Source organism: Cotesia glomerata, linkage group LG6 (genome assembly GCF_020080835.1).
Source record: "Cotesia glomerata isolate CgM1 linkage group LG6, MPM_Cglom_v2.3, whole genome shotgun sequence".
NCBI lineage: Eukaryota > Metazoa > Arthropoda > Insecta > Hymenoptera > Braconidae > Cotesia > Cotesia glomerata.
In genome coordinates this window covers 9,536,316-9,550,748 of record NC_058163.1, presented here as the reverse complement: position 1 = coordinate 9,550,748, position 14,433 = coordinate 9,536,316, and the positions used below count along the sequence as shown (strand labels likewise).

The following is a 14,433-nucleotide window of genomic DNA, read 5'->3' as shown; positions in this document are numbered from 1 at the left end:
ATAAAATTCTTTTAATTTAATTAGAATTATCTCATATTTGATACGGTCAATTGATTTTAAATTTCAACAGCACATATGTTGTGTATTTTATTAGGATTATTTCAAATCTCGAAAACTTCTTGGAATTCTGCATTCATGAATGAACTACCTTAATAAACATAAATGAAATGAAAAATTTTCAGAAAGAGAAATGATTACTGAATCAATTAAAAAAACTTTTAAATCAATTAATTAACATTTTTATAGAAAAAAAAATGTTGTTTTAATCTAAATGAATCAAACAAGCATTACATAAGAATATACGTGACTTGAACCAACTAGCGGCGTATTGAATCGATAGCCGAGAGGTTCTGTGTTCGAAACTAACATACGTCCGCGACTTTTCTAATTCATAGATTAAATTAGAGAAACTTGCCGCTAAATGTCTAGTTAGTTTTCAAAATAATTAAGAGAATAAGGAAAATTTTATCTCTGGCGTATTCATATGATAAAATTATTTATTTTTAGTTAAATTTAGTCTCATCAAAATCAGCTTGACCTGAATTTATGCAGTTTCAAGGCTTCATATGATTTTTAGCTATAGTTAATTTATTATGAGTTTTCGAAGTAGCTCTTAATAGATTAGAATTTAGCTCTGGATTAAAATTTGTTCATTTTTTATTTGTTTATTTATTATGTTTTATATATGTGCATGTGGTTTTATGTCAAATATTAATCTATATAATTAAAAGAATAAACAAAATTTTGTTACGGGAACATCTTTATTATAAAATGGGTATTAATAGTTGAAATAGATATCATGAAAAAAGTCGTAACCTGAATTCGTGTTTTTTTACGATTTGATATTTTTTTCGACAAAAGTCAATTTATCATCTAAATAATTAAGAGAATAAGGATGATTTTGTGACGGGTTTTTCTTACCATCAAGAAGGTCCTGACCTAGATTTGTGTCTTTTCATGATTCCATATATATATATTTTTCAATTATAGTCAATTTTTTATGTTAAGTTTTTGGAGCAGTTTTGAATAGTTTTTTGGTTCTATAAATTAGTTATGGGACATTTTTCATTAAATTATTAATAATTAATTCTGTCATTGCAATGTTAGTTTTTGAATTTATTTCAAAAGTACCCAATCTATGTATATTGGGATTAAAAATATCACAAAATATCATTGGCCCGGTTCAAATTTCCTAAGCATCAAGTAGGACTGAGCCTAGATTAGTATACCTTGCGTTATTTTCTTATATATTATATATTCTTCAGAGAGAATATAGTCACTTTCAGTTTTTGATACACTGAAAAAAAAAAAAAAAATAATAACTTTGATCATGAGAAAAATTATGGAACCAAGAAAATAATTTTTTTTGCCCTCTGGGCGGAAAGTGGCAACTTTGGTCTCACTGCGCTAAACAAAGTTGCCGCTTTCCTCCTTCCTCGGACAAAAAAATATTATACAGCCCTTGGGAAGTAAAAAAGAAAACCTCAGATCACATGTTTGTTGACCTCGGCTTCGCCTCGGCCAACAATTACATGTGATCTGAGGCTTTTCTTATTTTCCTTCCCAAGGGGTGTAATATACTATTTTGCTCGACGGGCAGAAAGCGTCAACTTTTGGCCCGCTGCGCTAAGCGAAGTTGCCGCTTCCTGCCTTCGTCGAGCAAAAAAATAGTATACACTCCACGGGAAGTAAATAAGAAAGCCTCAGATCACATGTTTGTTGACATGTGATCTGAGACATTTCTTATTTTACTTCCCTAGGTGTGTAATATACTATTAAAGAGTTTCATTGTCTTGAATCAAGTAAAATTTACTCAAACAGAGGACATTTTTTAGTTTAAGAATTTTTTCTCAATTTCTTCAAAATTATTTTCTTATGTACAAAATCTTCTAAGCGTAAACTTAAACAGAGCCATTAAATCAAAGTATTTTATTAATAATTCGTAATTTTCCAGGTTGCTTACATGAAATATTGGTATGCATATGATTATCATTATTTTTTTTGTAATGTTTTTTAAATAATATTCATTGAATAATTGGTTTTATACATGTTACAATTAGGTAATTGGCAACGAAAAAAAAATATACGGATATATTGATGATTGATCAGAATAAAGAGGATGTATTGTCTGTTTTGTACCGATGACAAACAGAATAATATGAAAGAGAGGCGGTGAAAGTAATATCGATGTGCCTGGGTCTATAAAGCAGGCATATTATAATGCTTGTTAAAGTTACGTTAAGCCATTGGTAAAATGTAATTACATCTGTTGACACTTTAACAAATGATTCAATGTATGTGTGTGAATGAACAATAAAAATAATCTTCTATACTTTTGTATATTTCCCATTGTACAATTATTCATTTATTTATAAACATTATAAGTTGTAACAGTATAGTCTGTAAGATATCATTTCAACTCAAAATTTTGTGAAGAAATATTTTCGGAATACTTGTTTTTCAATTTTCGAATACTTTTGATAAGATTTGTAATTTTGTATACCGAGTTCGATAATTACGATAAAAAATCATTTTATCCTACCAAATACGTGATAGTCGTAAATTCATAGACTTGCGCTAAGTAATTTTTTTCTAATTTCAGAGCAGCATTATGTAGCAGCAGATTCAAATAGTTCAACTCCTGCCAAAAGTTTCGTACCCTGTAAGGTTTGCGGTGACAAAGCCAGTGGATTTCATTACGGTGTTACAAGTTGCGAGGGTTGTAAGGTAATTTTTTTTTCTAATTCTGTCAAATTTTAACTATACCTGCACAGAAAAAAAGATTTCTTGACTGGAGAATAAAATTCTTGGCTCAAGTAAATTTTTGGGTGCCCGGAGGAAGACCGAAGTTGTCTTGGCCGAAGTAAAAATTTTTCTTGAAATTCTATTCTTGGTGGAAGTAATTTTTCTTAATTCAAATTATCATAAATACTTGATACAATAAATTTTTATATTGGATCAAGATTTTTAGATACTTTAGGGAAGCAGCGCCACCTACTTCAGCTGAGAAAAAAATTTTCACTTGAATATTTGATACCTATTTTAGATTATTTTAGCACGCAATTATACATATTGAATGAAAGAAAATGGTTCAATATTATTTGATCTTCCCATTTGACGTGTTCGCCAATAAAAATATTAATGAAAATTTATTGTCAAGATATTTAATTTTTTGGAGCAAGAGAAAAATTTTCTCAAGACAAGAAAATTTACTTCTGTCAAGAACTTAATTTTTTGGAGCAAGAGAAAAATTTTCTCAAAACAAGAAAATTTTCTTGATTTAAATAAATTGTCTTGGATCAAGATACGTATTTCTTGAAGCAAGAAAATTAATTTTGTTGGAATAAGTGAAATTTCTTGTGTCAAAAAAAAATTTTTTTTTCGCCCAAGAAAATAATTAGCAAGAAAAATATATTCTTGGTTCAAGTGAACCATTCTTTCTGTGTGGTTGGTTGATTATAATTTAATCAGTACAATAAGTGGTTGATATAATACTAAGTTTCAAAGCAATTTACGACATACTTAGTTACCTTAATTTTATAACAACTAATAAAAATTATATTTTTCTTGAAGGGTTTCTTCCGAAGGAGTATTCAAAAGCAGATCGAGTATCGATGTTTGCGAGATGGAAAATGTTTAGTGATAAGATTAAACAGAAATCGCTGTCAGTACTGCAGATTCAAAAAATGTCTAGCAGTCGGAATGTCACGGGATTGTAAGTACATTTCATTTATTAATTCTATGTTATTATAATAACATATCTATATAATTAAAAGAATAAAGAAATTTTCATCTCTGGCGTATTTATATGAATAAAAGAGTTTTTAGGTAGTTTTATTTATAAATCTAGCTATTGTAGCCGGTTTCAGGTCGAAATTTGAAGGATCTTTATGAAATTTTGTGGGCTTATTCTATAGATCAATACCGAGATCAAGTTAGAAAGTGAGCAAAATCGGCCAGTTAATTTTGAAGTTGTAGGTGTTCGAAAATTTTTTTTTTTTTAATTTAAAAAAATTTTTAATTTCGTATATTTTATGGAAATAATTTCCCAGATACGAAAGATAGATGAAATCTATTAAATTTATCTCAAACCTCAATTAATTACTTTCAATTGCAGCTATTATTCGTCTAGTTTTAATGATTTGTTTTAATTAATTCCGTGATTTGGAAAATTTGAAAAAATTTTTCAATGATCGTATTTCGGCCCTTTTTTTAAAATAATTTTTAAGCCGCAAAAGTTAGCTTAAATCTATTAAATTTCTTTCAAAGTTCACATGATTATCTTTAATTTAAGCTATTATTCGTCGACTTTTGATACTTCTTTCAATTTATTTCGTAGTTGGGAAAATTAAAAAAAAAATCAAGAATAAATTAATTTTTAGCTTTTATCATCAAATGACTTTCATCTGTTACAAATCCTATTTTTTAGGTAGATGTCTTTGAATATCTATTTGTTGTCGTCGGTCTCATATCGTTATTTGCATAAATATAAAAAAAAAATTAATTTTAGGACATTATTGCGTTTTAATAACTTTTTTTTTTTCAATATTTAAACAAGAAATCTACCTATACATGTCGGGTGTGGCCAAATGGCGCTTTTTTTAAATCTATTTATTGTATTTTGTGCACGTGAATGAGGTTACAGGTTAAAAATTTATTTATATAATTAAGAAATTAAGAAAAATTTTTAACGGGTATATCTTCATCGTAAATTGGGTTCGATATTTTTTTCAGCGATAGTTATTTATGATTTGAATAATTGTGAGAGTAAGGAACATTTTGTGACGAGAATATTATTATTTTAAAAGGAATTTTTATAGTTGAATTCGGTATCATCAAACAAGTCTTGACAAGAATTTGTTTCTTTTCACGGTTTTATAAATTTTCCAGTGATAGTCAACTTTTATGATAAGTTTTTGGAGCAGTTTTAAATAGTTTACTGGTTCTATAAATTTGTCTATTAAACTATTTGTGATTGATCCTATCATAGGTAGTACTATTATTTTCAAGATTTATTTAAAACGTACCCAAATTATGTATAATCTGATTTGAAATATTAAAAAAAAAAGTGCCATTCGGCAGCCGAAATGGAAGTAGATTTCCTACTTAAATAAAATCACAACACTAATAATACAAATACTTCAATCACATTGATGGAATCCCTTCTCCCTAAGTTGAAACGAATGCAATAGTAAAATTTCATGAAATATCTTCAGACCAATAGGTTATTTTCAGTCTAGGAGAATAAAAAGACATGAAAATTAAAGTTCGTTTAATGGGCTTCAAAATTTAATTCACAAAAATTCGATAAGTTATTTCATTAAAAAGTTATTCACTAAAGAAACTGCCAAAATATGAATTTTTATGATTTTGAAAATTCCCTGTTTAAAAACATTGATTGAAAAAAATTAAAAATGATGAAATTTGAATTCTTTTCAATAATTTCAATTCTTTTATTTGTATATATAGATATACAGTTTGCATGGAGTGGCCGCTTTTCAATTGTTTTCAATCAGTATTCTTAAGCCGGGTTTTGAAAGCCTGTAATTTCTGAACTACTTGATCAATTAAGCTCATTTTTGAACTTGACCTTGGTATTCATCTGAAAAGTATGTTGAGTTTGGAGAAGATCCACTATGAATTAGAGACGCTATTGTCCGGACAAGCCGCGTTATATCGTATATACATACATATATAAACTTTTGAACCATATGTATTTTCTGAATCAGCCCGACAAACTGAGTCAGAAAACAGTAAAATTTTTCGAAAGTTCCGCCATGAGAAACAAATGTAATACATTTCTATGAAATCTACTAAAAAAAATCATTAAACCAAAGTTTTCTTATTCATAATCCGTAAATCTCAACAGTCGCATAGTGACTACAGGTTGCTAGTATATATTAATATTCCAATAAAAAAATTAATTTGATTAAAAAAAAAAAAGTCGTGAACTAAAAAAATTATTTTAAAAAATTAGGAAAACGGTTGACCCTGAAGGCCATTCCTGCAACTTCCCGCCCATTCTATACCTACACGCTTGAAATTGCACTTATGACGTTTTTGAGCTCTTCGAGCTCAAAAATCTCATAGAAGTATGATAAAACACTATTTTTTAAATTTTCAAATCGCAATAACTTTTGAATGAATGAACCGATTTTCACGCGGTAGGGGGCATTCGACGCAATTTTTTAAGCTTCATGGAAAATCTTTAAGGTTGAATTGATAGAACAAGAAATTTCGGAGTAATTCCGAAAAAACACTTTTTTCGGTTTTCTTTCGTCAACGATAACTCACGAACGAATTAACCGATTTTGACCGGACTGGCGGCGATCGACGTGGTTTTTTGATGTTAAGAGCTGATTAGTTTTTAGAATTGATCGGTCAAGCCGTTTAAAAGTTATTCCAAAAATACCACATTTGAAAAAATTTTTTTTTTTAGTTTTTTTGAGATTTCTCAAAATCTACTGATCCGAATCAGTCCAAAGTATATTCAAAACCTAAGTTAAGTCAAGCCCTTTCGAATGGCACCAACCGCGATTAAATCGGTCAAGCCGTTCAATAGTTATTAGAGGTTTACATACATCCATACACACACACACACACACACACACACACACACACACACACACACACACACACCATCGCGGGAATAGTCAGGGAAGCTTCCTAGGAGCTCGAAACGTCGAGATCCGATGAAAACTCGATTTTCGAAAAACGGGGTGAAAACAATAACTTCCCGATTTTTGAAAATCTTCGATTTTCTTAGCGGGAAGTTAAAAATTTGTTTATCTTGAATCAAGCAAAAAATTTCTTGATTCAAATAAATTTTACTTGGCTCAAGATTTTTCGGCTTGATTTAAGTCTACGAGATTCTTTGAAATAATTTTCTTAGTTGAAGATTTCTTCTCTTGAATCAATTTAATTTTTTCATTAGTGTAATTGATGAGTTTCATTTATTTTACTATAAAATTTTTTTACAGCGGTCCGATATGGTCGAGTACCGAAACGATCTCGAGAACGCGGATCCGACGACTCTATTTCAACGACAACAATTTCAAATCAACAACTTAGTTCCAGCGTCAATAATAACAACAACAACAACAACAACAACAATAGTTCGACAAACACAGTTAACAGTAGTGTGAACAATAATAATAGTAATAATAATACCAACAACATCAACAGCAGCAGCAACAACAATATTACCAATAATAACAATAGTAATAATAATAATAATTTAAATAATAGTAGTAGTAACAATAATAACAATAATAGTAATAATAATAATAATAATAATAATAATAATAATAATAATAATAATAGTACTAATATAAATAATAATAACAATAGTGCAATAAACAATCATAACAACTGCAATGGTATTAATAGTAATCAAAATGTGATTGTACGGATACCGGCGGCGACTGTGGTTGAAGCTGATCAGTCGGACGCTGATAATAAGCAATTGGCTGTTTACGATGTTATTCTTCAAGTTTCACAAGCTCATCATGCTCACTGTGTTTTTACTGATGAATCCACCAAGAGTCTCGTACGAAAACCAATGGTTATACCGGTACGTAAGTTATCTTTTGTTTAATAACTATTTATTTGGGTATTAATAGCAAAACTATCTTGGTTTAAAAGAAATTGATCCAAGAAGCATGTTTTGAAGACCGGTTGTCTCAGTTCAAAAATTTCTTGCTTTGAATTTCGTCATCTTGGCTTAAGAGACTAGTATTTTAGGTTCATAAGTATATTATATTTGATTGATACAATTCAAATCTTTGTCCAAGAACAGCTCTTATAATTTTGACGAAATCCCGGACAAAACTCTACAGAATTCTTTTGGAATCCTTATGGAATTGAAACTAGAAGCTAGACTGGCAGAGTTCCACAAATTTTCCTACGGGATTCTTCCGGATTTCCCTGAGAAACTTTGAAAAGTCCGTTATGAATTAATCAACGTACCATAATTTTGTAAATTCATATAAAATATATAATATATAAATATATACAATTATTACTAAATTAATCTGATGAAATCATTTTCTATGATTTCATCCAGATTCCTTTGGAATTCGTATTTGTATCAAAATATGAATTTCTCAGAATTTGCAGCGGAATCACCGGAAGAATTCCGCAACTGTTTTACACGAGAAATTAAGAATAATTTCGTTTTCTTCTAAGAGCTTCATATTCTGGGTTCAAGAGATAGTTTTTTATTCAAAATAGAGAAAAAATTTTAAAAAGAAATGAAATTTTACTTCAACCCACTCTAAAAGACATTTGAGACTTTTTTAACTTCCCGCTTTAAAATCAGTATATTCTTCTAAGAGATTTCGTTGTTAAAAAAATGTTAAAAGTTTTATTTATACATTACTTCGAAATTTCTCGTCGAATTATTTCTCAAAAAATAAGTTATCATTTTGTGCTTGAAAAATTGTATTGAATGTCGCAAACTGCATCAAAATCGGTTGATTCATTTGAGATTTATGATTCAAAATTTTTAAAAAAGTGTTCTACCAAAACAAGTACTAAATTTAGGAGCTCGAAAATGAATAACAATTGTGTTTTTGAAAGTTTGAAGAGCTCAGAACTTTGTAATATATTATTGTTCGAGCGTTTTAAGCTTGGAAATAGCGAGAAATTCCATCAGTGATGACCTGCAGGAACAATCGTTTTTTGATTTTTTCATGAAAAGTAGCAGAAGTCCGAAAATCTTTAGTCACAGTGAAATACTTCTAGTAAATTTGTTACTCATCCAAGAATTTTAATTTCATGATTATCAAGTTAATTTTTTGAATAAAAAGAATTAATTATCTTAAAATAAGATTGAAATTTAAAAATATATTCCATTTGAATAAAGTAGTTTTTTTTATAGTGTGCAAATAAAGATGATTGGTTAAATCTTTTAATAAATTGATTTACAATTTAAAAATTCTTATGAGATTCCTCTAATTTAGTTTAAAAATCCAAGTATTTTTAATTTTGCGATTTTTCTCATGTATCTTTTGTTTTTTCACTCGTTTTCAGCCAACAAGTCCGGAAGATCCTGAAGCTGCATCTTCTACTGCTGAGACCGTAGAAACTCAACGGATTTGGTTATGGCAACAATTCGCGGCCCAGGTGACGCCTTCAGTTCAAAGGGTTGTGGAATTCGCGAAACGAGTGCCAGGTTTTTGTGAGTTGACTCAAGACGATCAGTTAATACTCATTAAAGTTGGCTTTTTCGAAGTATGGCTGTGTCATATTTCGAAAATGACTACTGATACTTCAATGACTTTTGAAGATGGGACATATATTACAAGGCAACAAATTGAATTGATGTACGAGGTGAGAGAACAAATTTATTTGCTATTAAAATTCAATCTAGTTCAATTAACCGAATAATTCCGATCGAACTTTGTTCGTGTTTAGCGAGTACGTTTAAATTGAAAATAAAATTTTAATACAGTAGACTCTCGATAACTAGAACTTCAAGGGAAGTGATAAAAACTTCGAGTTAACATGTTTTTGACTTAACAAGATGTTCAAAATTTGCAAGTAGACTAAAAAAATTAAGAAAACACTTGATTTGCAAGAAAATAACTTGGAGAGAAAATATACATTACAAACAAGAATATAAGAAGCATTGAACATTCGTCTAGGAATTCAGATTTGATTGCTATAAGCTTGTACAGTTCGGAGAAAAACGTTTTTATATTTTACTAACTTTGATTTATAGAGTTTTACTTTTAAAATTCGAGTTATAGAGTATAAATATCCCTTATCGATACTGGAAGGCAAACGATACTAAGTTCGAGTTACAGAGTCTAAATAATTCGAGGTATCGCGTATTTAAGAGTTCAGCGGAAGGGAATTCAAATTTTTTTCGAGTTACTGAGGATTTCGACTTAACAAGAATTCACTGTATTTATAATGTTGTTATTTTTTCACGTTTATACACAAAAATACACTGAATTTTTTTTTTTTAATTTCAGCCAGATTTTGTGATGTCGTTATTGCAGTTCACTACATCTTTAAATTCTTACCAGCTATCTGACGCTGAGTTGGGATTATTTTCCGGTGCTGTGTTATTAAGTGAACGACAAGGTCTGAACGATGTTAAAGCGGTGCAAAAGTTGCAAGATCGCTTATTAGAAGGATTACGAATTCAAAATGATAGAAATCATTCTCTTACAAATGATACTGTTCCTGGTAGTGGTTCTTTATCAGGGGTTAGTATAGCTCAAAGGATACCGGAACTAAGAGCACTTGGTTCACGACACGCTAACTTACTTGATTGGTTTCGAAGAAACTGGACAAAGCTCAAATTACCACCGTTATTTGCTGAAATATTTGACATTCCCAAATGTGAAGAAGATCTACAGTGAACGAGTATGAATCTATGTTATTGTTAATATTGTATTTTTTTTATTTTATCATAAGTATTTTATTTTATATAGGAGAAAATTTTAATGCTAAAATAATATCATCACTGATATAAACTCGTATAATAATTATAAAAATTTCTTATTATCAGTTGATATTATTTGAGCATAATTTTTTCCGCTTAAATTTTATTTAACAGTTTTATCTTATTTATGTTTCGTCTGCTCAACGTGATAAATAAATAGAGATTTCAAAATTCATTTTAACTTGTTATAATAATTTTTTAATGATTAGACTAAATGATTAATAATATTAATGTTAAAAATTAATGAAGACAAGTAAAAATGAATTATGAAACTCATTTCCAGGTGTGATCTAAGTATATAGCAAATGAACAAGTTTTTACTGCAAGAACTTCTTAAAAAGAATGAGTATTTAAATAATGTATAAATATACGAAGGAAATTCGTGATATAGGAATTTTCAATAATACCTGGGCAATCTTAATATTGCTCGCCGACTTGGGCAAAACGTACACCGTTAAATTATCTATATAATCTTAAAAAGTGAATATGTAAAACTATTTGTTGATTCGAAATTTATGCATGCATACATTTACTAAGGTCACGGATGATATGAGTAATTATACGACTAGGATAGTGGAAATTGACCAATTGAGATACTACATACGCTACCCTAAAATCAAACTGGTGATAATAGTCTGCACACTTTATTATGTTTACACTAGTATCTGTAGCCAATTATTTTATCACACATGTATATACATTTCAAAAGTGCAATTTCTTTCAAGATAAAGTTTCTGAATCACACCTATAAGTTAGTTTCTAACTGAAATAATAAATTTGCAAGGTTTAATCAAATTAACATACGAATCGAGTCGACCTGTTGATCTGATTTGAGATAATGTAAATGGTATTAGATTTTAACATGCTATGATAATAATTTTCCGGGAAAAAACTATGTTTGATTATTTTCTGAAGAGAAAAAACTAATTGATTCAAGAAAAATATTTTTAAGAGCTTAAATCACCAATCAATAAATTATAAATCTTGGTTAAGTAGAAAAGTTTCTAAAAAAAATTTTACAGTTTTCAAACGATACGGAAAAGTCTTAAATACGTTCTAGGATAAGTTAAAGTAAAAATTTAATTTAATATTTTGAATCCAAAAACTAGTCCTTGAATCAATTCTTTATTAAAAAATTGATGTGAAGTTTTCATTGTTGTTGCTTTTCGTTGCTATGGTGACCACTTTGGCAACGGTTATCATAGCCACAGTTACTATGGCAACGGTTAAATATTTTCTTAGTTTTTGAGAATTATTTTTGGTTGAAGAATTTGACTATCAATCGAAGACAATAAACTCTTAAATCAGGTGGTAATAGTCACTGATCGAAGATATTGGTCTTTTAAGCCAAGATGAAGAAATTTATAAGGGAAGAAATTTTTGAAGACAAGCAGTTTTCTTCTAAACAAATTTTTCGGAGAGATTATTTCTCTTGAATCTAGTTTTTCTATCAGTGAATATACCATGGATATAATTAATCCTCATGTATGGTCATATATGATCTTAAATGTGTGCTCATAAATAATATATTTGGACTCTATTTCCAGTTTCAATATTTTTTCCATTTGTAGGTAATAAAGTCGTTTTAGGCAATTCACATTATATCTTCCGGGAAGAAATAAATTAATTTTCAAAATATTTATAAATTTCCAAAGTAATTATTTAATAACTTATAAATAAAATAAATCTACTCTACAACTTTACTTCCAAAAGGTTCTCTTTTTTTTATTATTAATAAAAATTAATGAATCAAGACGTATGTTATGCGAGTGTGATAAATTATTAAACGAAATTAACACCTCAATTTCTTCTAATAGGTAATCTACATCACCGTAAAGGTTGCCTTTTCTATTCTTCGTTATATTAATACGGTATTACTTCGCTCATGTAAAATTATACCAAGTCTGCAAATTTATTTCTTCTGTAAACTTTGCTCAATGCCAGTGGGTAGTATTGGAATTGCCCAGATATTATTAACAATGCTCAGTCTGAGGACTTTGCTTATAAAATATGTATAAATCTAATACTGGATCTTTGTAGATGCATGCGCTACGTATCACATTCTACGCAATCTATTTTTACTACTTGAAATAGAATAAAATAATAAATTATTCTGAATGTTAGGGAGAATAAAACGAAAATACATATCTTTCAAGTTTTTATTTCTATAAAACGTAAGAAATAATAAATATTATCAACTATCAATATAATAATAATTTTTTATTTATTAAACTTAATGATCGAATTAAAGGGTAGAATACCATATGTAAATCATAAAATTTGCTCAGAAAATTACAATTGTACAGTTATCGACTACTTGACAAAGATATTTGGTACAAGTGAACCACAACAATTATAATTTTTAATTTTTAATGATTCTATTCGAATGAGAAGAAAATGTTGGCTTCAAAATAGTATTTTTTGTTATTTAATTTCACCATAAAATTTTTTATAGTAAAATTTAGAAATTTTTTTTGTGTTTTATAGAATTTCACTTCATTTATAATTGTTGAATAATATGAATTTGTATTTTATAATAAGTTTAATAAATTATTTTTGTTTAATTTAAAAAAATTACATCAATATATACACGAATAAATTATCAAATCAGAAATTTAGACTCAAATGTTTAGATGAATGCGAATCTTACCGTCAAAAGTATAGTAAGCATCTAAAAATTATAATTTGCCTTTTGCAAAGCTAAAAAGTATAAGCGAATTATGTCGAGTTTGATTGACCCTAAATTTTTTTAGATTTCTTCTTCCATGTAAATTTTATAACAGGAGATTTTTCTCCAAGTAGTAAATCTCCTAGGCAATGGTCACCCATAAAAATACGCAATAAAAGATGTTTCTTGGCGTTGGACTTTTCAGGTAGGAATCGTTGATCTAATTGTGGCACGCCAAATTTCAATTATCAAAATTCACACAAGCCTTTCAGCCCTATTATCAAATTTTGGACTTTTGGGATCCAAAAAATATTTCTTAGCTATGTAGCTAGCAATAGCAAAATGACTATTTTTCGCACATACCTTACCCTTGCTGCTGTATTTGATGATTTTACTTTTTGTTTAAATTTAATCGGTCTTACAATATTTTTTTTGGAAGAAATTAAAAAGTTAGATGAATTCATTTTTAAAAATTATAAAATTTTACAATTTTAACAGGGTTTTTAGTTACTAAGTAGGCAAATAATTAAGTGCAACATAAAATTATATGTAATTTATTGGGTGTGAAGTTCTTAAAATTTTCGCCTCTGGCCTTTTTTATATTTCTTCATGTATAGAAACTATCAAAATTTTTTTTGCATTTACATTTTGTATGAAATATTATATTTATAAAGTGGCTATTTCTTTTTTTAATTTATTAATCTTTATGGTATCATAATTTGTTATACTGACAAGCTAAACACAAAGGTAGTAAGTAACCATTTCTTTTATAGTTACAGCCTTCACGCTCGGCACAATATTGTAACATATCATAGCGCTGCTAATACTTGAATATAAATATGTTGCATTAATATTTTTATAATAACATTCTATATAAAAAAATGAAAAGTAATTTATTTTCATTTGTTTATTTAAATAAATAATCATATTATTATGACTTATAACTATATTTGTAAAAATAGGAGTGAATAATAATAGATAGGAAATACACTTGAATCGCAGAATCATTAAGAAAATCTATATACATATATATTGATGATATATGCTACAAATGACTGCTCTATACTGCAAGTACAAATGTTTTATTTAATTATTTTTTATAATTAAGAAAAATACTTTATTTATAATATAATAATTGTACTTAACTTTATGCATGCATTTTGTTAGATTAACTATATTTTATAACTTTTTCGAGTTTAAAACTTCATTTTTATTGACAAGAATGAAAAACTTTTTAATTATTGTGTTCTCAATTAAAATTATTTTTTTTATCAAAAATAGATTATTGACTTTTTTCTATAAATTCTTC

The 14,433-nt window shown here is 28.2% G+C and overlaps 1 protein-coding gene across 4 annotated transcripts in view; it reads left to right on the top strand.

Annotated features, from left to right (window-relative positions):
• Positions 1-10,469, top strand: part of LOC123267461 (ecdysone-induced protein 78C) — a 47,256-nt gene extending 36,787 nt beyond the window's left edge. For 3 of the 4 annotated variants that reach the window (XM_044732090.1, XM_044732088.1, XM_044732089.1), the window contains 6 exons: positions 2,603-2,727; positions 3,574-3,715; positions 6,981-7,167; positions 7,276-7,573; positions 9,034-9,333; positions 9,981-10,469. In XM_044732090.1, coding sequence (XP_044588025.1) covers positions 2,603-2,727; positions 3,574-3,715; positions 6,981-7,167; positions 7,276-7,573; positions 9,034-9,333; positions 9,981-10,373 — 1,445 coding nt within the window. In that variant the 3' untranslated portion in view covers positions 10,374-10,469. Of the gene's footprint in view, positions 1-2,602; positions 2,728-3,573; positions 3,716-6,980; positions 7,574-9,033; positions 9,334-9,980 lie in introns of all 4 variants that reach the window. The other variant, XM_044732087.1, reaches the window with a different exon arrangement.
• Positions 10,470-14,433: the final 3,964 nt, after the last annotated feature.